This window comes from Heterocephalus glaber, unplaced genomic scaffold (genome assembly GCF_053883595.1).
Source record: "Heterocephalus glaber isolate CG9 unplaced genomic scaffold, H.glaber_assembly_v1.0 deba00000621, whole genome shotgun sequence".
Classification (NCBI taxonomy): Eukaryota; Metazoa; Chordata; class Mammalia; order Rodentia; family Bathyergidae; genus Heterocephalus; species Heterocephalus glaber.
The window spans coordinates 16,502,382-16,528,159 of NW_028258153.1; the positions used below are offsets into that span (position 1 = coordinate 16,502,382).

At 36.5% G+C, this 25,778-nt stretch overlaps 1 protein-coding gene and 1 pseudogene across 14 annotated transcripts in view; both read right to left on the reverse strand.

Annotated features, from left to right (window-relative positions):
- Pikfyve (phosphoinositide kinase, FYVE-type zinc finger containing) overlaps positions 1-25,778 on the reverse strand; it is a 127,607-nt gene that overhangs the window by 68,473 nt on the left and 33,356 nt on the right. For 11 of the 14 annotated variants that reach the window (XM_021263534.2, XM_021263533.2, XM_021263531.2 and 8 more), the window contains 7 exons: positions 23,798-24,005; positions 22,776-22,865; positions 12,274-12,412; positions 10,544-10,701; positions 8,906-9,017; positions 4,138-4,285; positions 3,440-3,607 (listed from right to left, as the gene is read on the reverse strand). In XM_021263534.2, coding sequence (XP_021119193.1) covers positions 3,440-3,607; positions 4,138-4,285; positions 8,906-9,017; positions 10,544-10,701; positions 12,274-12,412; positions 22,776-22,865; positions 23,798-24,005 — 1,023 coding nt within the window. Of the gene's footprint in view, positions 1-3,439; positions 3,608-4,137; positions 4,286-8,905; positions 9,018-10,543; positions 10,702-12,273; positions 12,413-15,165; positions 15,350-22,775; positions 22,866-23,797; positions 24,006-25,778 lie in introns of those variants that run through there. The other 3 variants (XM_021263539.2, XM_021263538.2, XM_021263541.2) reach the window with 2 other exon arrangements.
- LOC147829369 (52 kDa repressor of the inhibitor of the protein kinase pseudogene) lies at positions 4,292-8,760 on the reverse strand (annotated as a pseudogene).

The window sequence follows — 25,778 nt, forward strand, 5'->3', positions numbered from 1 at the left end:
GGGTAGAGGATGTGTGGAGATGTTGATCAAAGGATAGAAAGTTTCAGTTAAATAAGGGAATGCATTTTTTGAGATCTATTATACAACATGACTATGGTTAATAATAGTACAATGTATATTTAAAACTGCTAAGAAAATGTCATCACAAAAAAATTTTAACTATTGCCAGGCATGGAGTGCACATCTGTAATTCTAGCGCTCAGGAGGCTGAGACAAGAGGGTCACACAAGTTCAAGGCCAGCCTGAGCTACACAATGAGTTCAAGGCCAACCTGAACTATACAGCAAGAACCTATCTCAAAAAACAAACAAACAAACCCTAAGTAGTGTATCTAAAGTAACAGATAATGTTAATTAGCCTGATTTAATCATTCCAGTGTATACATGGGTCATAACATCACTTTGTATCCCATAAATATACAATAATTTGTCAACTTATAATTTTTAAAAAGCTCACAAAGACTCCAGAACCTATGATTTTAACAATATGACCACTGTCTTCAACACACTTCAAGTACAAAACTTTCATCTTTGCCTACAAAGCTATTAAAGACTATCAAATGTCTAGTTAACGTCAAAGAAAACTATTCCAATGTCTTCAAGAGTTCTACCTAACCTCTGTTCCAGCCAGTTTAGTCTTTCTGTTTTAATATTTAGATCTTTGATCCATTTCGATTTTAGTTTAGTGCATGGTGAGAAATATAGGTCTAGTTTTAATCTTTGGCAAGTTGAAACCCAATTTTTCCAGCACCATTTATTGAAGAGGCTATCTTTCCTCCAGTGAAGGTGTTTGGCTCCTTTATTGAAGATGAGATGGCTGAATGTGTCTGGGGTTGTTTCTGCATCTTCTAATCTGTTCCACTGGTCCTCAGGTCTGTTTCTTTGCCAGTACCATGCTGTTTTTATCACAGTAGCTTTGTAGTATAGTTTCAAGTTGGGGGTTGTGATACCCCCTGCCATGTCTCTGTTGCCTAGAATTGCTTTTGCTATTCTAGGTCTCTTTTTGTTCTAAATGAATTTTTGGATTGTTTTCTCAAGGTCCATGAAGTATGCTGCTAGAATTTCAATTGGGATTGCACTGAATCTATATAGCAGTTTTGGAAGTATGGCCATTTGCACTATGTTGGTTCTTCCTACCCAGGACCAAGGATGTCTTTCCATTTTCTGATATCCTGATCTACCAACCTCATATCAACCTAAGATGGAAATGAAGTTTTTTCAGAATGACTCTAGTTAACAAACCAGATCCCCAATCACCATTAATCCTTTTCCAAATACCACAATACACTCCATTCACTAAGCTTTTCTGTAATATTGCTGGCTTTTAATGGCACATTAAGAAGCCACTTTTTAAAAAGTGTAAGGCATCTATCACCACAGTCAGCTAGACTTTCTCCTATTTTACATGATTCTTCAAGGATAACAAACTCCAGCTCAAAGATTACAGATCTAAATTCTTTCCACAATCTGGTATTCAGTCTGCCTAAACCTGGCCACAGACTTCTTTTAACAACCAGGTATTCCCTATCTCTTCACTCTCTTTAGACTTCACTTTCCTCTCAACCATATTCTTTCCTGCTAAGATTTTTCTTTCTTTCTACGGCAACTTGAATCTGTTCTCAGATATCCTTGGCATTTTCTTCAACCTTTAGTGCAATCTGGACTTCTGCTATGTGTCATTTTTCTTAAAAGTGCTGGTCCCTCTTTCAGACTCATCATCATATGAAGGTTGCCACTCATAACTTGTGCAGAAAATCTTTTTAAAGATTTGAGATCAGGACCCATGATGGATTTTAACTGTAGGTGCTTCTGTTTTTGCTTTCCCTGAAGATGTAAGTTGAGGTTGCACTGTGAACCTCTAGTCCCTTTCTTACCAGTCTGGAGTTAGGTTTCCTCAAGTAAATGTGTGACTATGCTCAGCAGTCTATCCTTTACCACTATGAATTTTATGATGGCAGACCACTTTCAAGATGTTCAAAATTTCTTTAATGTCCCAAGAGGTGAATCATCAGCAAGTTATATGCATATTTTACAATTTGCTTTCAGCAAAATGAAATTGCCAACAGGTATGTACAGAGCACAGACATCCTCTGTCATGATATAGACTGCCTCAGCATCAATACTTCCTGTGTGACCACAGCCTACAGTAAACTATCACACCAGTGTGACATGTGCTTCATTGTTCTTTCATACTCAATCATTCTCCATTTTTTTTCCAATTTCTGTTTTATGGATTCTCATAAAGATGTGTCTTATCTATGTTCACTGATAATCAAGTCTCCTTTCCCATTTTCTCTCTCTAAATTCCTTATTTCTAAGTGAGACACACCCTTTTATTATTCTAACTCTTAATGGCATTTTACAACATGGTGCTGATAGCTTATACTGACAATTATGAGAAATTTGTTGTAGAAATGTAAATTTTTTCAAATTATGTTAATATAGGTGTTTTGGTTTAACATTTCCTTGTTTCTATTACCTTTGGGCTCAAAATAGCAGCAAAGAATTAGGCAAGCATTTCAGATCTAAGAGATAACTTTATAGGGCTGAATGTTTCAAATTCAAACTCAAGGTAAAATCATAGAATAATGTGCTTCATCTGTATAATAGTTTTTCAATTATTATGACACAAAATAAACTCCCTAATTATTTGCTCATTCAATTTGCTTTTATATAATGCCACATTATGGGCATAAATTAAATTAGTCTCTAATGCATCCAATAATGTAAACCTTACCATCCATTTTTTAAAAAGGCATTTCATTTCTTACGTGCTGCTATGTTAGATTTTAGAAACAGTTTACCTTATTTTTCCTTTTATACCAAACAAAATAAATAAGGCATTATTTTTGAGTCAGTAGACTAAAGCATCAAACAAAATAGCTATAAATAATGAATTCATTTTGTATCAATTAGAAAAGAATTTTTTAAGTAAATACACTATATATACCACCTCAGGCCTTTTTAAAAGTAGTGAAAGATTTTTTTAAAAGTACAACTTCCCCCAATCTAGTTCAAGCAACTGAACAGGCTTAGAGACATACTATGTTACTGCAAAATAGCACAGGCAAACAGGCTTTAAAATGTTAAATGAAGGAAGAGAAAAAACTAGAGCAGAACATCCATGTTATAAATGTGAAGAAATGCCACCTTGGAAGTTGCACATTATGGGAAGAGTAATCAGATGTAGCTCCTTTGAAAGACTATATATAAGCTTTAAACTGGGCATGGTGGTGCTGAGGGAGAAAATAAGAAATACAAGGAACCAACCAATAAAGGTGTGGGGAGGAGGTGCAGGGAAAATGAGAAAGGGTGGAACAAAACCCATACCAATTCCCCTCAGCCATATGGGACAGAGGAAGCCAGAAGGACAGGCTGGCATAAGATCCTATGCCCAGCTCTCCAGCTTGTCTGGATTCCAGATGGTGACTCCCTCCTACCTTTTTGGTCAGCAGGGTGAGGGGGCACATGTGGGTACTTGGAGGGCTTCTTGATATGGAAGTTCACGTTGTCCAGCTCCACGTTCAAGCTGATAGAAGCGGCTGAGTCACTGTCCACTGTGGACTGGAAACTGCTGACTGAGGTGCGCTTGCTAGGACTGGCAGAATCTTTTAGTTTTGGGGCGGGGAAAGAAATACAGGGAGAGGAGGGGAGTAAAAATGGGTTTTATCAGGGTATTGGAGGAAAGGAGAAAAAATTTTTTAATATACAAGCCCAATGTGCAATACCAAAATGGATACAGTATTTTCATGTACTTCTGTGTATACATATAAAATTTGAACAAGTTAAATATAAAATCAATTTGAAAAATTGAAGAAATATATTGGAGGTTCTGCAGAGAGAAAAGTCTGATATCATAGTGAAGAAGTAAGAAAGTTGCTGCAATATTATTAGCTCAGAGTTATTTTTAAGCTGCTGCATACTATATACTACAATAAAATCTGGAAATGTCAGTTGCCTACCGAGTTGATTTCATAAGAAAATACTGTATCTAAAACAACGACTGCTACCAGATGTTACATTTAGTAGGCACCGTAAACTGTTAAGTAGAATCATTTGAACTAAACAGGACACTCATTTTATCATACATATATAGTAATGATTCATAAAAACAAAAATGTTAGAAAGTCAAACTCACTAGCCAAATTATCATCCCCTTCTTCAGCTATCTGTTCTGTGTCACTGTCATCAAACTTAATGTCTTTAAACCAGGATGGTTCAGAGTGTCCTTCCACAGAGTTCACCGAGTCACTGTCTGGAGAAGGTGTCTCAGAAAATTCTGTACTCTGAAAGAAAAGATCAATTAACCCTAGATAGCAACAACTTTGAGGCTATCGCACTATGAATTAACTGCAGCCTGATATTTCTACAAATCTAGTAACAGTAAATTTATATAAGAACTAAAGGTTATATAAAAACTAAACCACTCAAGAGCATCAAACTGACAATTCCACTCTTAAAATTATAATTTTCATTAACTAGAAGGCTTAGGTAGCACATTATGAACAAAACATTTTCTTTGATAAAGTTTTTACAAGTTTCATTTCATCCTTTAGTCCTGAGAGTGAAAATTGCATTTAATTTAGTCTAACTCTGGGCCAACTCTAGGACAAACCTTGGGAAGTAACTGTACAACTATAACAAGTTACATCAAACCAATCTCTGAAGTCCTTCATCTTCTTCTATTGAGTTTCCAATTTTAGTTCACAGAGCTGTTTTATATATATTATTATTTTTAAATAATTGTCTATAGTTACCATAAGAATAAGAGTATATCTTTTTAAACAAAAATTCATATTTTATTTAGATTGAAATAAACTATAAAAACTTTTTTTCACAAAGAATAACAGCAATATTTTCTGTATTATTTCTAGATAAACCACAAAACATTCATTTTGTGGGTTCTTCAGGTTTTGCTTATAAATCAAGACATGGCAGTAGATAAGAGTCATGGAAAAAGACAGAAGAAAATAGACAAGTCAGTTTCCTGTATGGATGGTCTCCGATTCTGTCTGGACCATGAAGCAGAAGTCTTCAACATTTGCCTGTTAATAAGCTTATGATGATGTAGGCTCACAAAAGGAATATAAACAGCAATAACCAGATGTGGAATAACAATGGCAAGCACTTCATTCAAATTTTAACTATAACCCCTTCTTTTAAGTTCATTTAATAAAGACAAAATCTACACTGAAATCTGGTGAGCTCATACATGTCTCTCTACTAATTCCCTTTAACTGACCATTACAGATTTTTAATAACACATTTAAAACACCTACTAATCACAGATCAATGATGGGCTTCACCGTAAGATTTTTAAGACAAATTCCTTTCTCCCACACCACCTCAAAATTCATTTCTTAAAAAATTGACAACTCAATACCTGAAAGCTGATCCACAGTGACAAATGTGTCTAAAATGACTTTAACTAAAACAATTCCACAGTGCCACCAGCAGAGGTCACACCAAAGTGAAGAGTGGCACTTCCAATGCTATCTTCTGAAAGGACAGGTCTCAGGTACATGAGAGTTCAGAGGGGCCTTTTAAATATGGAGATTATCAATGGCTAATATATTCACGGACAGGTCCATAGGCTAACATAGTCAGTGATTAGGTGGCCTACATACCCCTTATGGCTTTTCTTCCAAATAGCAAATATAAGAGAAAGACCATTTTAAAAGTCTCTTAGGTATTTTTAACAGTTTTTGAATTATCGGTAAAAAGCTTTGACTTAGTTGTACAGTTTGGAATTTGTTCACCATTAAATCAAGATCATGTTCTATATCAAAATTTATGTTAAGCAAAGCCAAGTTACTTGACCTTTGGACTGTCAAAGTGTTCCTCAAATATGCTTTGAGATGCTTTCGTCCATTTTCATAGTGCTCATTCTCAACTTTCATTACAGGAGGAATACACAGGACTTTCAGCAAGGCACACATATTAGGAAAAAACGATGTCAGGAAGATGGAGGGCTTCATAAATGGTAGATGGAAGTTCTATGTCTTTCCCTCTGTTTCCATTTGATTCTCCAACAATGAAGTCCAGCTGAGAGTGTGTCAAGATTGGGTATGTCACTTCTGTACATACATGTCAGCATGATGTTCCTCTGTGTTGAATTTGAGCTGTCCCATGACTGAGGGTACCAAAGATAAGCATTTAAGAGCTTTGAGATGGTGTTCTGAGAATGTATCTTTAAGTTCCTGAACAGTGTTTCTGTTAGGACACTCATGATTTCTTTATAGTAATTCTCAGAGGTTAACTGAGATTCCAGGTTACCTTTCTGAGCCTTACTAAATTCCCCAGGGAGTTTCATTTGAATTATCAAGTGTGGTTGCCAAATTTGTAGCTTCCTCGATAAAATCACAATAAACTTCCATATTTTCCATCACTTCACTGAGTGAGTGTAATACAGCAATCAAGCTACTGGCTGCAAAGAAGACATCAGAAGCTTGTGCCTGGAGATTTTTCCCAAAGGCCCTTGCAAAAGATAAGACATTTTTAAGAACAACAATGGTAATAATAAAATCAAAATCTGTCCCTGCACTACAGAGTACAAATGCTCACCCAGCTATAGAATTATCCTATCTATTATTTGTGTCACTATTGACACCATCTGAGCATAAAACAAGTGCTTGCCAGAAGTCCACTAAAACTTCAAAAGCATCGTGCCTGCCTGTCCACTGAAAATGACATATTTCCTTCAGTTTTTTACACTTTTCTTCACTGTTCTGAAAAAGAACAGAAATTACACTGTCTACTTCTAAAAGTAGTTGTGATCGATGGAAAAAAGAACAAACTTCTTCAATTGTTCGTAATACAACTGACACCTCCACCACAAGCACTGATTTTGCCAACCACAAGTTTAAGGCACAGCAAGAGCAGAGTGTGTAGGTAGTTTGGGGATATTTCTCTAAAAGTCTGGAAGCAACAGCTGTCATTTTAGAAGAAAGTCCGCTGGATACAACATAAGCCTGACCATGACCAAACTCCATATTTAGTCCCCCCTTCTCAGTTATTGTAGTGTGAAATTTCACAGCCAAAGTTTGTGCATCAGCTTCATAAGGCAGGAAGCCCACAAACTCCTCTCAGGTTATGAGATTCATCGACAAATCTCACCAAGACAGGTAAGTGTTCTTCCCCTGCTATGTCCATCACATCATCAGGGATGGCAGAAAAGGAGTCCTCACTTCCCTGAGGGTTTCTTCCCAAATACAGCTTTCAGAGATCTGTTTCTGCTGTGTTTTTGAATAGAACAGTGTGTTACGGCTGTGGTCTCAAAGCACTTTCTCAGGACCTCTTCACCAGAATTTATCCAGCACTCTAGCAATGCTTAAGTTATCAGGCGTAAAGAGACCTTCTGGGATTTCATCAGTCTTATGCCCATCCAGAGGTATGTTTTGTTTTCCCATAAGAATCAAAATTTCAAATAGAGACTTTGAGTATTCTTTGTTTTCCTTCAAGGGTTAAAGGTAAAATGTCTTCATCCTTCTCATCACCCACCACTCTTGCACTGGAATTTTGAGCATTGCTATTGTTTCTCTATGTCTCTGTTCCTGTTCAAAAGTTTTCTCAACAGGTCAAGGCCTTTTTAACAGGAATTCAGAAGCTAAGTCATTAACACTATCACTTACTTGTTTCAGTGTCCTGATTTCATCTTCACTCAATTCTTTTATTCATTTTTTTGTGTGTCTACTATGGCGATTGTTCAAATGACTAGCAAGATCAAATTTTGTTGGTATTGCATTATTTTGAAGAACAGTCCTGTAAGGACTCTCTCCCAATGACTTCACAAGTATCTGCTTTAATTAATTCTGACAAATAAAATAACCCAATCATTCTTTAGTTTTCTAATGCCTCTGCAAAATGTACAGTTCTACAGATCATAGAGGTCTCAAAGTCTGTGGCACATATTTGATAATGTGTATTTAGTTGATCAGGTGTTTTATCTTCTAAGTCTGCTCTTCTACAATTCTCCACCCACTTCAGGCATCTGGCCAGATCCCATGGAAACCTGAAGAAGGTCAGGTTGGATTGCATGGTCTTCCACATGCAGTTAGCACAGAAGTTCGGCACAGTCACCCACCTGCTGGCCAGCCCACTCCTCCCCTCCCCACCTCTTCCGGGCAGCCCACTAGCCTGCCAGTTGGGGCCAGGGAAGGGAGCCAGGCCGGCCAGCCGGCTCTGCAGGGCCAGCGTGCAGGCAGAAGTATATCTTTTTTAAAAGTCCTGCCTTTAAGTAATTTCCATTTCTCTAAAGTTAAAAAGATACTCATTTCTGTACAATTCACATGATTGAACAGTACTAGAGTTAAAATCTATTTTGATAGGTAATATTAAATTTTTCAATAATTTTGTAATGTGTATGTCATTCTTTAATTCTAAAAACAGATGTAGTAAAACTAAAAACCATTAAAATTAAATAACAAGAAAAAAATTAAATGACAAGAAACCATGATACCACAGTGCCAAGGTTAACCAAAGGTACATCAAAGGAATAAAATGTTTGATCCTACAGCAGGTCTTCAACACCACTACTTACTAAATCAAAAGCACTTAACAATAAAGAAGAAGAAGAAAGGAAAGAAAAGAAAAAAGAAGAGAAAGAGAAGAAAAAGAAAAAGAAAAAGAAGAAAGACAGCAGTAGGACAAGGCAGTGGTAGAGCACTTGCTTGGTATGCACCAGGCCCTGGGTTCCTTCCCCAACATCAAAATAAAAAAGTGTTTTCGTTTTCCTCAAACAACAGGGAAATCATGTTATAAAAATTACCTTCAGGGCCAGGAATTTGGCTCAGTGGCACCATGCCTGCCTCACAAGCACAAGGTCCTGAGTTTGATCTCCAGTACCAGGAAAAAAAAAAAAGTATCTTTAAGCCATATTCTAATCAGCAGTAAACACTAAAAACTACCTGCAATGGTCTGTACAGTGCATACTCATCCCTGAAGAGCTGGTCGTGATGACTGACACAGTCCAGCCAACGTCCATCCACCATTGCTTGTCCGATCGCTATAGCTTGTGCCCTGAATCAAGACCAATGAAAACAGTCAAAATTAATTTTACAGGAACAAGATAAAACATAATTTTTTTTCAGTTCTGATCAGAGTTGGAATTTCAAATGGTTCTTGGATAGATAAGGGATATAATAAGAGAAACCTGAAACAAATTATAAAATTATTCCAGGTACCACAGTAAAAGAGAAAAACCTACTGGTAATGTGTCTTCACAAAACCTAATTTTTTTCTTTTTTAAACAGGGTCTCACCATGTAGTTTAGGCTGGCCTTGAACTCAATGTAACCCAGTGTAGCCTCTAACTCACGGCAAATCTCCTACCTCAGCCTCCTGAGTACTGGGATTACAGGTGTGCGCCATCACATTACATCAAGAATTTACTGAGTACTCAATATACGCACACTGTTTTTTTTCTTTTTTCTTTTTTTGAGACAGGGTCTCATATGTAGTTCAGGCTGGCCCCGAACTCACAGCGATCCTCCTGTCTCAGACTCCCAAGTGCTGGGATTACAGGCATGCACAATCATACCCAGCTATACCTCTGTTCTTAACAGAGGAGTAAAAAGTGCTGAAAATAGCATGGCTCCTTTACTCAAAGAGCTTTCAGTCTTGATGAGAAGACAATGTCAAATGTTACATATATAATATAAAATGAATATCTATATATGAATGAAATTTCCCCCACATTAGAACTATGTCTCAAAAGACTAAAGGCATATAACTAAAAAGAGATCGGCAAAATTGTAACCTAGGGCTTCCCTGATGAAAGCTGTCTCTCTCTTACTTGTTTGATGTTTGTTTCATCCCATGAAAGGAAAAGCAGCTCATCTGAGCAAGTGGTAAAGACTACAACATATGTTAACTCAAAAGGCCTTGCCTGTTATTCTTTATTACAAGGATTTTTTTGTTTCATTAAGGTTATTGGTACATTTTAGGTATACAGTACAATTACATTCGTCATTGGGAACTTGTACCTTTACATGATGTATCTTGGTTATTTTTTTCCCCATTCCCCTATCCTCCCTTCGCCCCCTCCACCCTTCCTATTTACAAAGACACTGTTTCCATTTTTTCCTTTTCTCACATTTTTTTCTTTTTCCTTCTTTCCTTTCCCCTACCCCTCCCACTTCCCTATTACAAGGATTTGTGATATAGGCTAGGCCCCTTGAGGCATGGCCTAGACTCCATTCTCAACACAGGTTGCAGTGTCTAGGCTAGAAAATAGCAGCAGGAGAATCCTTTGACCGTAGACTTGAGCTACATTCTCCAATCCTGCTTTATCAGAGAGTTCTATGTTTTGAGAACTACTTGTACTTTTAATAAGGTAAATTATGACCCTTATTAAGTTCTTCATAATTATTCACTATGAAGTTAAAACCCACATGGAGGATTGACTAATTAGTTCCCCAAACCATCAGATACATTAAAAAAAGCACCCTAACTCACAAAGAAATGTGTTACCTTATATCGTCAAATATGTGCCCTACTTAAAAATTAATAAATAATATCAAAACTCCCTTCTTAGGCTCACAATACCTTGTGGCAATGTGCCCATTTCGAATTAGCCAGTTAACCAATTCCTTTCCCACAATGCAGTTGGGATGTGTTCTCAGCCAGTAGCGGTGATCCTGAAACTCCATCCCAGTACTGTGATGGCAGATTTTTTTCCACAGGTCCTTTAACTGAACACTGTCCTACAATCACATTAAAAAGCAAGTAATTACTCCTGAGACAAATGCTGTATACCTCTTCATATGCCTTCCTAGAATTTTTAGGTTCATAAGAGAAATGTTGATTGGGATTTTTTTATAGCAGCTAACAACACAATGTAATAAGAAACATACATGGAAATAGCTTGAACTTGACTCATGTAATTCCAAGCATAACTTTTTCTCTTGAGAACTTTCCCAGGTACTATCTTTTTCAGTTAATGGCACATATTATAAGTCTCCTAGTTAAGTGCAAAATATCTCCTCCTTTGAAGAAGGGACAAGGACATGAGAAACAATAGCCAATTGCATGTCTCTGTTTCTAGTAGCTTTCACTCTACCAAATTCTAACCATTCTCACCTTGTATACTCAACTGCCAGGAGAATTTTTCTAAGGGAAAGTCTTCAGTGAATTGCTTTCTGCTCAAAAAAATCTTTCAACTCTTCTCAAAAAGTACAAGTGGAAATTTAAACTTACAAAGGACTGGATTTATTATCTTCCATAGAGTAGTCCCAAATTAACTTGCCATTTTCTTTGCCTATAGCTCCAACTTGAACTCTCTCCTAATTAATAATTCCTACTTAAGCCGATGGAAAATGCCACATTTATTCTTACCTCCCTCCACCTTCCCTTACACCTTTTAATAAGATTCACTTTCCTTACTGCCTATTCAAAATCATTCCATCCTTTAAAGACACATTCAAGCCTTTTTGCTTTAAAGCATTTCCTGAAATCCTTGTTACTAATAATCTTTTCACTTTTAAAAATTTTCCTGTGACATAGTCACATTATTTGATACTGTTTACTATGAAAATACTACTGCCTTTACTAATAAAAACTTTCCACTGATCTGATTTCTACCTTTTGAATTGCAAGTGTGAGGACAGAAACCATACACTCTTAAAATTAAACGTAGTATGTTATATATAAGTAAACAAAAAAAACTGAGTATTACCTTATGTAAACAATTAAATATATAAAAAGTTTTCCCTATGTATGAGAAACATGTCTCAAAGTTTAAACAGTAGGTTGGGACCAAACTAAAATTACACAGGCAACTGAATTCTGATGTTGCCAGATAAAAGAATTAAAGAAAATATTAACGCAATGAGTACAAAAAGAAACTTGACCAATTTTTCAGGTGACCATAGTAAAAAGTTAAGCTAATTATTTCTCTGCTAAATTTTTTTGGGGGAGGGGGTTGTTGAGACAAGGTCTTGCTGTGTAGTTCAGGTTGGCCTTGAACTCACTGTGTAGCTCAGGCTGGCCTCAAACTTGCAGTGATTCTCCTGCCTCAGCCTCCAGAGTGCTAGGATTACAGGGGTGTGTCACCACACCTGGCTTCTCTGCTAAATTGATATGCTGACTATTCCATTTATATGTTTCTTTTTAAAAATGCTAGTGAAGGGCCGGGATTTAGCTCAGTGGTGTCACCAACTGCCTTGCAAGCACAAGGTCCTGATTTTGATCCCCAGTACAAAAAAAAAAAAAAAATGCTAGTGAAACCATTCTTTATGCTCAAAACTAGCAATGGGTCAAAGATATTGGACTGGTACCAGAAGGATTTTGCGTTCGTCCTCAGTGGTCTCTGTCCTGACATATGTGCGGTTAGCCTGGGGACTGACAGATGTCTCATATGAAGGTACCATAGGAGAACCAGATCGATCCAGTGACAGGTTAGTAATGCTGGCTGATCTAGAAACGAAAACAAACAGTAAAATCAAGGTCGTAAATTCTTCATCAATAAACATAATTACAAAGAAAAGTCATATTTAAATAAATGCTTTCTTGCCAATGTTAAGGACATTTTTAAAAGCGGTTATAAAGTTATGTATTTTATAACTACGAAAGAATGCACAGAAACTAATATATTTGCAACTTTTTGGTGAATCTAAAATTACTTGGAAATACAGTTAATGAAAGTAGTTACGGAAAGTACAGGAAAAGAGTTACATTGTTCATGATTCAGTATTAGTTCAAAGAAAATGGGTACAAACTCTATTAAAAATACTAAAAATGAAGTAAACACTAACAAGTAAATGCTGAAATCATCTTGAAGAACAGGGTCAAAAATCTACACCCCACAGCCAAATCCAGCTTGCCTCCTGTTTCTGCACAGCCCAGGAGCTAACACTCATTTTATCTTGCAATCAATCTGAGGATACAGAACACTAATTCTGAGCCCCAGCAAAGCAAAGCATTGTTCTCCCCCCAAAAATAATGCATTTTTCCCTTTAGTAGACCTATATTTAAAATGTATTTTTATTTGATCATTAACAAAATATTAGTGGAAATTTGTCTTCTCTCATTATATATCAGTATAGACATAAATATTCATAATTTTGCCTCTACCAGAAAAATAACTTGTAAGTAGAATATCAAGATCAAGTAAGCTTTTATTTTTTAAAAAATGTTTTAAGTTAGCCAGACATTTAGTTAGCTTATCCCTATAAAATGAAATGCAATTTCAGCTCCATATAAAAAAAGGCAGAAGCATCTGTGTTACACACTATGTAACTCAACCATTAACATATACTTTCTCATTTATTTCTCACAGCATTCTGTAGGATAGGTATTACTAGTTCACTTTGCAGATAAAGAAATCAAGAATCAACAAGTAATTTGTCTAGAGTAGCTCAACTAATCAACATAAGGGCTGCCATTCAAAACTAAGTCTCAACTGAAAACATCCAGTTTCTAGTATAAAGGTAAATATATTTTTAATTAATTTAAGAAAATATTCATAAGTTTAGCAGAAAGTCATTATTAATAGTTAATGGGGGGGCCGGGGATGTAGCTCAGTGGTTCTGCCACCTGCCTCACAAGCACAAGGACCCGAGTTTGATCCCCGGTACCCCGGTACCAAAAAAAAGTTCATGGGAAGCCACTGATATCAAATGGTCTATGAGCAAAAAATGATGTCATTCACTTCCTGGCATATTCTTTTAGTAAAAGATTATCATTATGTCCTATTCATTTAATTTAAACTTCTCTTCCAATGAAGGCATTCTTTCATCCTGCTCCTCTAACATTCTAAACATCCCTGGACATATTCCAATACAGCAGCAATGAGAATAAAAGTGAATTAGTTAATTTCACGGTCAAATCACTGATAAATATGCCAGTGGCAAGAACGCTGATTAAAATTATATTTTGACAGCCCAGGGATTTAGCTCAGTGGTTCCAGCACCTGCCACGCAAGCGCAAGGTTCCGAGTTCGATCCCCAGTATCAAAAAAAAAAAAATTATATTTTGAAATAGCATTCACTAACTAAATTACGTCTCTGCTGAAGACCATCAACCTTAGCATTAATGCAAAACTCATGGTTATACATTGCAAATTAGCAGTTATCTGGGCAATGGTGTACATGCCAATAGAAATATTGCTAATTTGTCTTATCTTTCATAAAACCATCTTGACTCCACCTCTGTGTTTCAACTGCTTTTAAAAACTCTCACCTCCACTTATTCTTCCATTCTATCTCAAACCCCAAATAACCTATTAAAATTATTAACTCACCTTACTTAGCATGTCAGCAATATAACTTGTCTCTCCTTGAAAACCTTTTTTAACTTGGCTAGTAAGACAAATAACCTCTATTTCAGTTTCTATTTCTGGTTCCTCTGCACTTCTCCAATTTCAGTCCTCATTCCTATTTCCTCTTTTCACACTCTCTTATTCATCTTCATCCAGGTTCACAGCCTTAAATACAATTCACATAATGACAACATGCAAGTCTGTCTCTCCTGCCTGCACCTCTCCCCTAAACTGTGAGCTCATATATATACTTGTCTATTTAACTTCTCTTGGCTATCTAGCAGGTATCTCAAATTCTACTAAGGACTCCTGCAGTTAGGTTCCAGTGTCCTGCCCAGTATACGATGCAGGCCTAAGAAAAAAATACACTAAAAGACAGAACTAGGAGAGAGAAAGTAGGGTGTCAGGACGACCAATGCCAGTGCAACCAACAAAGGGCCTGGCCAGTCCCAGGCACTGTTACTGGGAACCAACTGGGGTAAAGTCAAGCTATATGCAATTTCTATGGAAATTAATGTAAACAATGCTCAGAAAGAACAAGACAAAGCATTCTCGAATCAGAAACAGAATAGACAAAATACATGGTTGTAATTAGAAGATTGTCCTAGTAAGAAGGTTTTAGTTGTGGGAACAGAATTTGGGTGCGAGTTACTCTGACCTCCGGCTTCAGCCAGACTCGCTTCTCAAAACAAGCCAATTGTGGGGTTAACTCTTTACAGCCAGCCTGCTTTGGGCATAATCAATATTAGTCTCCTGCAAATTCAACATGTCTGAAACCAAACTGTTACATCTCATCTTCCTCATATCAATACAGTGGTGCCCTGGTTCATGAACTTGATTCTTTCCACGATTCTGGTCACAAATCAAGTCGAGATCTGAATTCAATTCAATGGTTAGGTTCAATGCTCACCTTATGCGGAAATTTGATTCAGTTCTCATCCAGTTTGGTTTGAGACCAGATGGTGGAGAGAATTGAGTTTGTAAACTGAAGTACCATTGTACATGGCAATTACATTCTTTCAACTGCTCAGGCCAAAAACCTGAGTTATCTTAGATGCTTCTTTCTCTGTTGCAAGTCATTAGCAAATCCTGTCATATCTGCAATCAAAATATAAGGTGTGATAGAAAAATATGGCTTTTATTTTTTTAAATTTTGTAACAGTGAAAGACACACTGCTATTAATTCCCCTGAAAGTACACCCCCTGACTTCAAACACATATCATTTTTACAACTTTCTGAAGAAGTTCTAGAACTTCTCTTTCATAAGTATTTTTCATTGAGCTGTCCTGGCTGCCTCAATAGCCTAAATCAATTCAAAATGTTTACTTTTCATGGACATTTTGACTTTGGGGAAAAGCCAAAAGTCACACAGATGCCAGATATGGTGAATACAGTAGATGAAGATACACTGTGATGTTTTCACAAGCCTATCTTTCCACTAAATGGTACTTGGCAGCAGTATTTACCACAGTTTTTTTTTTTAATCACATCTTGTATATACAAAAGAGGACCTCCAGAAATGCCTCAGGAAGTGACAAGAATGACAGGATAAGTATTTGAAGCGAAGTATTATGAGGAATTCAAGGCAATGTGTCTTTTTACTGTTTTAAAATTTTTACTGTCATATTTTTCTATCATACCTTGTATACCTAGAACCTGACCTGTTCTCATCTATCCACTCACCTCTACCTCCTGCTTCTCCTATGTTGATCAAATTCAATTCTCCTGCTTCTGCTGTAATGTCCTACAATCTACTCAACAGAGCAGCCACAGTGGTTCTTTCAAAACACAATTCAGATCATGGCATCCTCCCAACTCCCCATTCAAAACTCTCTAGTAAGGAAAAGCTTTTATAGAGTAGAAGGCTATCTAGTTAAGTACAGAAGGAATGAAAGAGTCAGAAAAATCACTATTTTGGCTGGGCATGTTGGTGCATGGCTGTAATTCCAGCACTCAAGAGGCTGAGAAAGGAGGATCACTGTGAGTTCGAGGACAGCCTAGGCAACATAGTGAGTTCAAGACAGCCTAAACTACATAGTGAGGCCCTGTCTCAAAAAAACAAACAAACAAAAAAAATCACCATTTTGGATTTGAGCAGAACCATAAATGGATGAGATATTGATAAGGAACAAGATATTTATGTAGTCAAAGTATCTCCCCCATATATCATCTATTGATTACAAAGAGGAAAATGGTAACTTTACTTTCAGAGGAGAAACCCAAGGCATAACCTTAGCCAAGAGATTGTCAACTGACCTATCTGCTTCAAAAACACTAATATATATCATGAAAAGTAAAAAAAGTGTTACAGAGTAAAGAAGTCCAACAGACATGACAATGAACTATAATGCATGATACTGGACTAGATCACAGACTGGGGAGAAATCAGTACAAAGGCCATTAGTAAGACAACTGGCCAAATTAGAATACAATAATTTATTCAGATGATAAAAATTTACCACCATTACAAGTCCTTGAATTTATACTATGGTGATGTAAGGGAACCTGACTGTTCAGAGAAAACAGTGAAATATTAAAAAGAATGATATTTCCTATTTCTGATCCAGCATATAAGAATCTTTAAAGTGGATTTACTCTGTCCTAACAACAATTAAAAAGCTAAACAAACTGAAAAGTCAGGAACTTTTCTTAGAGCTGTCAGACAAATGGATACACAGAGCAAACTATGACCCTAATTATTAGAGACACAGACTAGTGGATACAGACTCACAGTTTACTAGAGCAGAAACTCGCAAATAGAAACCTCCCTGGAAAACAGTCCTGGGGTAGAAAAATCTAAAAAATAATTGGTGAATTCCTAAAGACTCAATGTGAACAAGCCTGAGAGACTTAAAACTGAGTGGACCAAGTATGCAAGGAGATTAGGCATGTTACTTTTGAGTTTGACCCTGAGGAGCTCTACAGGTCCTCACAGTGGACATCAAGGAAAAATACTCTCCAGCTTCCCTGCAGCAGGATGGAAAACATATTGAAATATGTTAGAGTTCTGTTCTTTACAAGTCCTGCCCTAAGAAGGAACTATTTTATCAGACCCTAACCAGGTAAAATACCAGAGACTAACCCACTTGGGAAGGGAACTACCAAACTCTAGTCCCTCCAAACTTTCCATGTGGCAAAAGAAAAATATGTAACTCCAGCCTCCTCTAGTCATATTCTCCCACCTAAGAGGAAGAAAAAAACCTGAAAGGCCTATGAAGTTCACAGTCCAAGGGCTAATATTTAATCATAGGCCTATAAAACACTTCCCCTCATCCCACACCTTATCATAATATACCTGAGGGCCTGCAGCGATTTTTTTAAACTATGATTAATATCCTAAGGGTGTTAACAGAAAAAGTAAACAACATGCTTTAAAATACACAAGGCCAAACTGGAGAATTTATCAGAGACAGATACAGCAGATGGAAAACCAGTAAGAACCAGGTGGAATCTAACAACATCAATGAACTGGATACAATACAAACCACTTCATTTTTTTTTTTTGATACCAGGGATCAAACTTGGGACCTTGTGCTTGCAAAGCAGGCAGCAGAACCACTAAGCTAAATCCCCAGCCCTAAAGCACTTCATCTAACAAAACATAATTACACATTCTTCTCAATTTCACGTGGAATATTCACCAATATAGGCCACATATTGGACTGTATTAGTCCATTTGCTGTTGCTATAACAAAATACCTGAGGCTGGGAACTTGTAAAGAAAATAAGTATATTTAGGTCATGTTCTGGAAATTCAAGAGTATGGTGTTGATATTGCTCAGCTCTAGTCAGGGCCTTCTTGGCTGTATCACAATATGTCAGATGGCACCACAGTAGGAGAACATGCATGCCAAAATCATGACAAGAAAGCCAAAAACTTTCAGGGTTCAGGCTTGCTATTGTTATGACAATCTTTGAGACAGAAATTAACCAGAATCCCAGAAAACCACGTGAAGCCCTTCCAGGGTGGCACCCTCAATGGACTAATCACCTTCCACTAGGCCCTACCTCTTCTAGATGCCATCACCTCCCAATACTACCTTACAGGGGACCAAGTTTCCAGCACGTCAACCTCTCAGCAACACTCAAACCATATTCAAATTTAAAGAAATAGAGGGCTGGGGATTTAGCTCAGTGGTTTTGCCGTGTGCCTCGCAAGCCCAAGGACCCAAGTTCGATCTCCGGTACCAAAAAAAAAAAAAAAAAAAAGAAAAAGAAATTTAAAGAAATAGAAAAACGACAATAGAGTTGGATAGCTGAAAAACTCCAAAATACTTCGGAAATGAAACAACAAACTTCTAAAAAAATTGAGTTGAACAAGAAATCTCAAGGAAAATTAAAATAAACTTTCAAGTAAATGAGAATTAACACATCAAAATTTATAGGATGTAACAAAAACAGAACTTACAGACAAACCTACAGAACTAAATATACACATTAGAAAAGATCTAAAATTCATCATCTAAGCTTCCATCTTAAGAAATTAGAAAAAGAGCAAATCCATAGTAAACAGAGGAAAGTAAATAAAAATTAAGAGTGGAAGTCAATAAAACTGAGGAAAAAAAAATCAATAGACAAAATCAATGAAACCAAAGCTGTAGTTCACTGAAAAGATAAAAAAAAAAAATCCATAAGGCTCTAGCTATGAAAAAAGAGAGAAAACACAAAGTACTAATATCAGAAATGAAAGATGGAGCCTCACTAAACATCTAATGGACATGAAAAGTAACAATTTCTTGAAAGTCATAAGCTGCCAAAACTCACACAAGAACAACTAAAAATAGGTCTACATAGAAAACTGTATCAATAATTAATAACTTTCCTGAATAAAAGCACCAGGCCTAAATGGGTTCACTAATAAATTTTACCAAATATTTAAGGAAAAAAGTACACCAAGTCTTTACACTGTCTTCCTAAAGATGGAATCAGAGGTAATACATTACTTCCTAACTCATTCTATAAAACCAGCATTCTTGTAATAGAAAACCAGATAAAGATTCAACAGACTAATACTTCTCAAAAGCATAGATACAAAATCTTCAACAAAACAGGAGCAAATCCAATCTGACAATGCATAAAAATAATTATACACCATGTCCAAGTGGGATTTATCCCAGATATGCAAAAATGGCACAACATTCAAGTATCAATAAATGTAAGCCATCACATCAACAGGCTGAAGAATATATACTGAAAAAGCAAATCAATATGTACAGGAAAAGATATAATTCAACACCCTTTCATTATTAAAAAAAAAACTCAGTGAAGTGGGAATAAAGAAACTTCCTTCAATTCTTAATGCATTCTTGATATTCAATGAAGAAGAGTATCTACAGAAACCTTACAGTTATCTTAATTGAGAAACTTAAAGCTTTCCCACTATGATCACAAAACAATCCAAAGATGTTCTTTCACCATTCCTTTTATCACTGTACTGAAAATCTCACCTAATGCAATACAACATGAAAAAGAAATAAAAGGTTTACTGAATAGAAAGAAATAAAACTCTCTTTGCTGATGACAATACTATCTATATAGAAAATTCAAAACAACAAAAAAAAACTCCTGGAAATAATCAGTGATTATAGCAAAGTTACAGGATACAAAATATATATGCAAAAGTTAATCCTCTCTCCACATACCAGCAATGAACAAATTGAATTTAAAGTTAAAAATATGTTTCATTAGGACCTCCAAAAAATTAAATACTTAGGTATACATTTAACAAAATCTCTTTTCTGGGAGGAGGGTTTTTGTTTCGTTTCCTGGTTTTTTGAGACAGACTCCTGCTATGTAGTTCAGGCTGGCCTTAAACTTACTATGTAGCCCTGGCTGGGCCTCGAACTCGAGTCAATCCTCCTGCCTCACTCAGCCTCCCCCGTGTTGGGATTACAGGTGCTCATCACCACAACCAACTCAAGTTTAACAAAATCTGTACAAGATACAAATGAGGAAAACTTAACAAAACTCTACTAAAAGAAATCAAACAATGCAGAGATATTCCATGTTCATGAACAGGAAGACTCAACTTTGTCAAGATGTCAGATCTTGTTTTTAATCCCTATAATTTATTGCAGATATTGACAAAATGAGTCTAAAGATGATAATAAAAGGCAAGATACCCAAAATGGCACAATACTGAAGGAAAAAAGTGGAAAGACTAATATAACTTGACTTCAAGACTTATTATAAACCTATTCTATATAGCTATCAAGACAATATGGTTTTGGAAAAAGAACAGACAAGTTAGTAAGACAGTAGAAAACCCATAAATAGACCTAGATAAAGAGTCAACTGATCTCTGACAAAACAGCAAAGGAAATGTCATGGAGTAATAGATAATCTTTTCGATAAATGATGCTGGAATAGCTGAACATCTATAAAACAAAAACAAAAGCTCTCAACAAAGAACTTTACACCCTTCAAAAAAATTAATCCAAAATGGATCATAGACCTAAGTGTAAAACGCAGAAATACAACATAATATGAAAGAAAACTCAGATGATCTTTGATATGGTGATAATATTTTTAGAGATGACACCAAGGCACAGTTCATGAAAAAAACAAGTGATAATCTGAACTTCATTAAAATTAAATACTTCTGGGGCCGGGGATTTAGCTCAGTAGTTTCACCACCTGATGTGCAAGCACAAGGACCCGAGTTCGATCCCCGGTACCAAAAATAAATAAATTAATTAATTAATTAATTAAATACTTCTGGGCCAGGAGTGATGGTGAAAACCTGTAATCTCAGGCTAAGGCAGGAAAATCAATGTGAGTTCAAGGCCACCCTGAAGTACATAGCAAAAACCTTGTCTCAAAACCCAAAGCAGGACTAGGAATGTAGCTCAGCAGCGCAGCGCCTGCCTGGCAAGCATGAGGCCTTGGGTTCGATTCCTGGTACCAAAAAAGAAAACAGAAAAAAGAAAATTAAATACTCCTGCCCTATAAAGGACAATGACAAGAGAATGGAAAGACATACCATACAATGGAAGAAAATATTTACCAAAAAAATCAGACAAAAAACTTATCTAAAAAAATTTTTCTTTTGAGACAGTCTCGCTATGTAATTCAGACTGGCCTTGAACTCACTATGTAGCCCAGACTGCCCTCGAACTCAAGACGGTCCTCTGCTTCTTATCTAAAATTTTTTTAAAAAAACAAAAACACCCCCCAAAATTGAGAAGATAAACATGATTACACAATGGGCAGATACCTTACCAAAGATGACATACAGATGTTAAGTGTTATAGTTTGGGTCTGGAACATTCCTCAGAGGCTCATGTGTCCCGGGAAGTGCTGATGGTACTACAGGGAGGTGGCAGAAACTTTAGGATGAGAAACCTAGTTGGAGGGAATGTGTCTTTAATGGGTATATTTTGTCCTTGGTCTCACCACAAGTCCAGAAACAATGAAGCCAAGTGACCTTTGACTGAAACCTCTGAAAAGATGAGCCAAAATAAATCGTTTCTCCTTTTAAGTTGTATCAGGTATTCCTTCACAGTGACAGAAAGGTAACACATTAAGTAAGCACATGAAGAGATATTTTACTTAAAATAGCAAATTAAAATAATGACGAGATACCACTACACACGTACTACAATGACCAAGACCCAAAACACTGGCATCAATTCCGGAAATGATGTAGAGCAAGAAAAACCTCTCATTTATGCTGGTATAAATACAAAATCACAAAGGCAACTTGGAAGATAATTTGGTTAGATCTTAAAACCCAAACATGTTCTTGTAACATCCAGCCATCATGCCCTTCAGTCAAATGAACTGAAAACTATATCACCACAAAAATTTGCACACAAGTGTTGTGATGGTTTAGATCCCAGTGTCCCCCAGAAGCCTCCGATGTTGAGGTGGGGCTTTTGGAAGCCAACTCGATCATGGCAATATGTACACATCAGTGGGTTCATCCACAGAGGAGTCCAGAGCCACATGTTTCATTATGGGATGGGTCATGGCGCATTATCTGGAAAGGTGTGTCCCCCTGGTTTCTTCTTCCTGCCTCTGCTTCCTCACCACTGTGACATAGGCAGCTTTCCTCCACCGAACCCTTCCACCATGCCCTTCCTGCCTGAGAGGCAGCCAACTGTACGCCGACTACTCTAATAACCATGAGCAAAAAATAAACCTTTCTTCAAGTTGTGTGTGTCAGGTACTGTGCCTCAGCTATGAGAAAGTGACTAAGACAGATGTTTACAGCAATCTTACTCATAATTGCTAAAACTGGGAAACTCTTCCACAAAATGTCCATATGGCTCATTCTCTCATATCCTCCAGGTCTTTCTACCAAACTAGAAGACAGACAGTGTTGTAGGTTCTGATATCTAAAGCCAGGGAAGAATCCTGAAAAGAGCCATTGAATGAAAGCAACAGCTGACATGCAAAAAGAAATGATTAAGCTTTTTAGAGCTAGGAAGCAATCTAACTTTTTCAAAAATATATGTTCTTATTATAAAAAAATAAAAATATGACACAGAATACAGTGTTTTTATTTGGCAATTTACCTATTTCGAGCAGGAGATTTCCCAGCATCTTCTTGAACAGACACAAGTCTTGTTGAGAGGGAGGTATTTGAGGAGTCTGGATGAATCAAACTACAAAGAAAATGGGAAGATACTGAGATCATTTGGGACAGCAAGAGGAAAATCCTATTTCAGTGGAAGTGCTGTGACAGTGAGGTTATGAGCCATTTCTGTTCTCCCTTTAATTAAGATGGAAAATGCATAACATTTAATCTTAAGTGTATCAAATACCAAAAAGATGATAATGAAAGCTTGTATCTGAAATGCCAATAAAATTAGCTGGATGAGTGACTACAGAACTTGCTTTTTATTTGTTTGAATGAATACATCATTTACTTATTCCTCAATCCCTTAAGAGCTGAAAAAATAATTCATCAGGGAAACATTAAAACTCTAAGCTCTTTCATATGGTCAGATTTAGTATTATGTGTAAGAAAATTATTTAGCTGAATAATTACTCAGAAACTAGTGAATCTAAGATTTTAATTCAAACAATTCTAGGTAACTTCCCTGAAAGAGTTCATAGCATCTCACACTACCAGGCACTGTGGCACATTTAGACATATAGAAAGACAGGAAATGTCCCTTTAGAAGGGAAAAAAAAAATCTAATTTCATTTGAAAATATTTATAAAAGTCTTATGAGCATGTTCCTTCTCAAAGAAAATATTTGGAATTATAAATCTCAATGACCACTATTGCATAATCAACAAATATTCCCAGGATGTACACATGCCATGCACTGTTCTTGGTGCCAACAACAGAACCCTGAACAAGAAATATATAATGTCTCTCCTCTCATGAAGCTTAGATTCTAATTAGTTAATATCATCACTATTCATAAACATGTGTGATCCTTCAGGAGGTAAGCTGAGGAGAAGGGAGAAAACAGTGAATTTTCAGAAAACAATTCAAAGAAAATAAATGTTAACCAAAAACACTCATGGGTCACAAAACTATCAGTATTTCTCAAGTTGAAATAAAATTATATTCAAGTGACAGTACCTTTGCCAGCCTAAATCATCCTCTAAGAATATGTTACGACTGGCTTTTCTACTCCCAACTGGTGTTCGGGGTTCACTTGGATCAAGGACAGACACAGAGCAAGCAGAATCTGAAAGAGCATTCAAGTCTTCCCCAATGGAATTACTGTCTGTGGAGTAAGCATAACTTAAGGCTATTTTTCTACAGTATGTACAAGCTCGGAGGTCCCCTAAGAGAAAAAATAAATAAAAAAAAAAGAAGATTAAGTAAAAGTTAGCTTAGCAGTGATACATTACTCAACAAAATTATTTTAAATCTTTGGGTTAATAGGTAATGTAATAACAGAGAAATGTCTTCAAATAAAGCCTACTAACATTTTAAAGAAGTGAAATACTTTCGTTGGCTCAGTTATCTATTTTAAGAATCATCATTATGATAAATTAATCCAAGCACCCAAATTACCTCAAATGGGAAGAGAAAGGAAAGGGAAGTAAAAAGAATGTGTGTTATGTGCATGTACCAACTCCTCACAATGAATGGAATCATCATGTAGTGCAAACATGTCCTATTAGTAATAAAAATTTATAAATAAAAAATTCTTTAACATTTGACCAGCCAGGCATGGTAAAATATAATATAATCCCAGCACTTGAGAGGCTGAGATAGGAGGATCACCTGGAGTTCAAGGCCAGCCTGGGCTACATAGTGAGTTCAAGACCAGCCTGAACTATGCAGCCATACTGTCTCAAAATACCAAAAAAAAAAAAAAAATTTTGTTGACCAAACAGTACCAGAAAATTCTACTTTCAATAGAGTAAATATACCAACACAAATATGAACAAACACATTTTTCTTGGCCTCAAGTAAAGAAGAAAATACTATTAAGGTCTCTATTATGGAATGGAGTCCCAAAGGGTGTAGAACTTTTAAAACAAATAAACAGTCTTAAAAGCAATATGATATATAGGGATAAAAACTAAAAGAAATTCTTATAGTGAATGAAATGAAATGTTCCTGGAAGGACAAATAAGGTTACTTAATACTTCTAAATGTATTTTTAGGGATGCAGTCCTACCCAAAAACAAATTTTCATTTTCATCCTGTTTTTCCCAAACTTGTGTGTGTGTGTGCGTGTGTGTGTGTATGTGTCTGTATGTGCATGTGTGTGTTGGGGATTGAACCCAGAGCTTTGCCCTCTGAGCTCCCTCCCCAGCCCTCAACAAACAGCTTTGTACATTACTTTATCCCAGGCACTAAGCACTGAAGAACCAGGGAGCTGGGCCCATGCTCTTAAGAGAGGCTCAAGCCACCTGCAAAGACTGAGCTTGGCCCTGTGACCTCATCATGATCTGCTGTCTGATTTCAAACACTTGACCCTTTAGGGAGGTTGGGATCCTGAGAGTTTTTGTTGCTGTTTTGCAGTGCTGGCAATTGAACCCAGGGCCTCACACATGCTAGGCAATTGTTCTACCACGATCCAAATCCCCAGCCCTCCATAAAAGCAGGACACACAAAGTTATATGTCACATGATGACTTTTCAGTTAATGAATGAATCTTGCTATGTTACCCAGGTTGGTCTTGCTTGTGGGCTTAAGTGATCCTACTGCCTCAGCCATCTGATTATCAACATGACTTCTTGATCAATCAAGAGCAAACATGACATGTGAGGGTCCAGCCAACATAACATGGTGTACTGCTTTATGGTAAACTTTTTTTTATAAGGAGAAAGAGTACATTCTAAAATAACAATAGAAATGATAGGATAGTGAAGGCATAAACTAGTGACAGTCATTTATTATTGCTATCAAGTATTGTGTACTACGCATAATTATATATGCTATAATCTTACATGACTGGTAGTATACAGGTTTATCTATATCAGTGTCATCATGAACACCTGACTAACGACATTACAACAGCTACAATATCACTAGGCAATAAGAATTTTTGATGCCATGATAATCTTTTCTACCACCATTGTATTATGTGCCTGTCATTAAC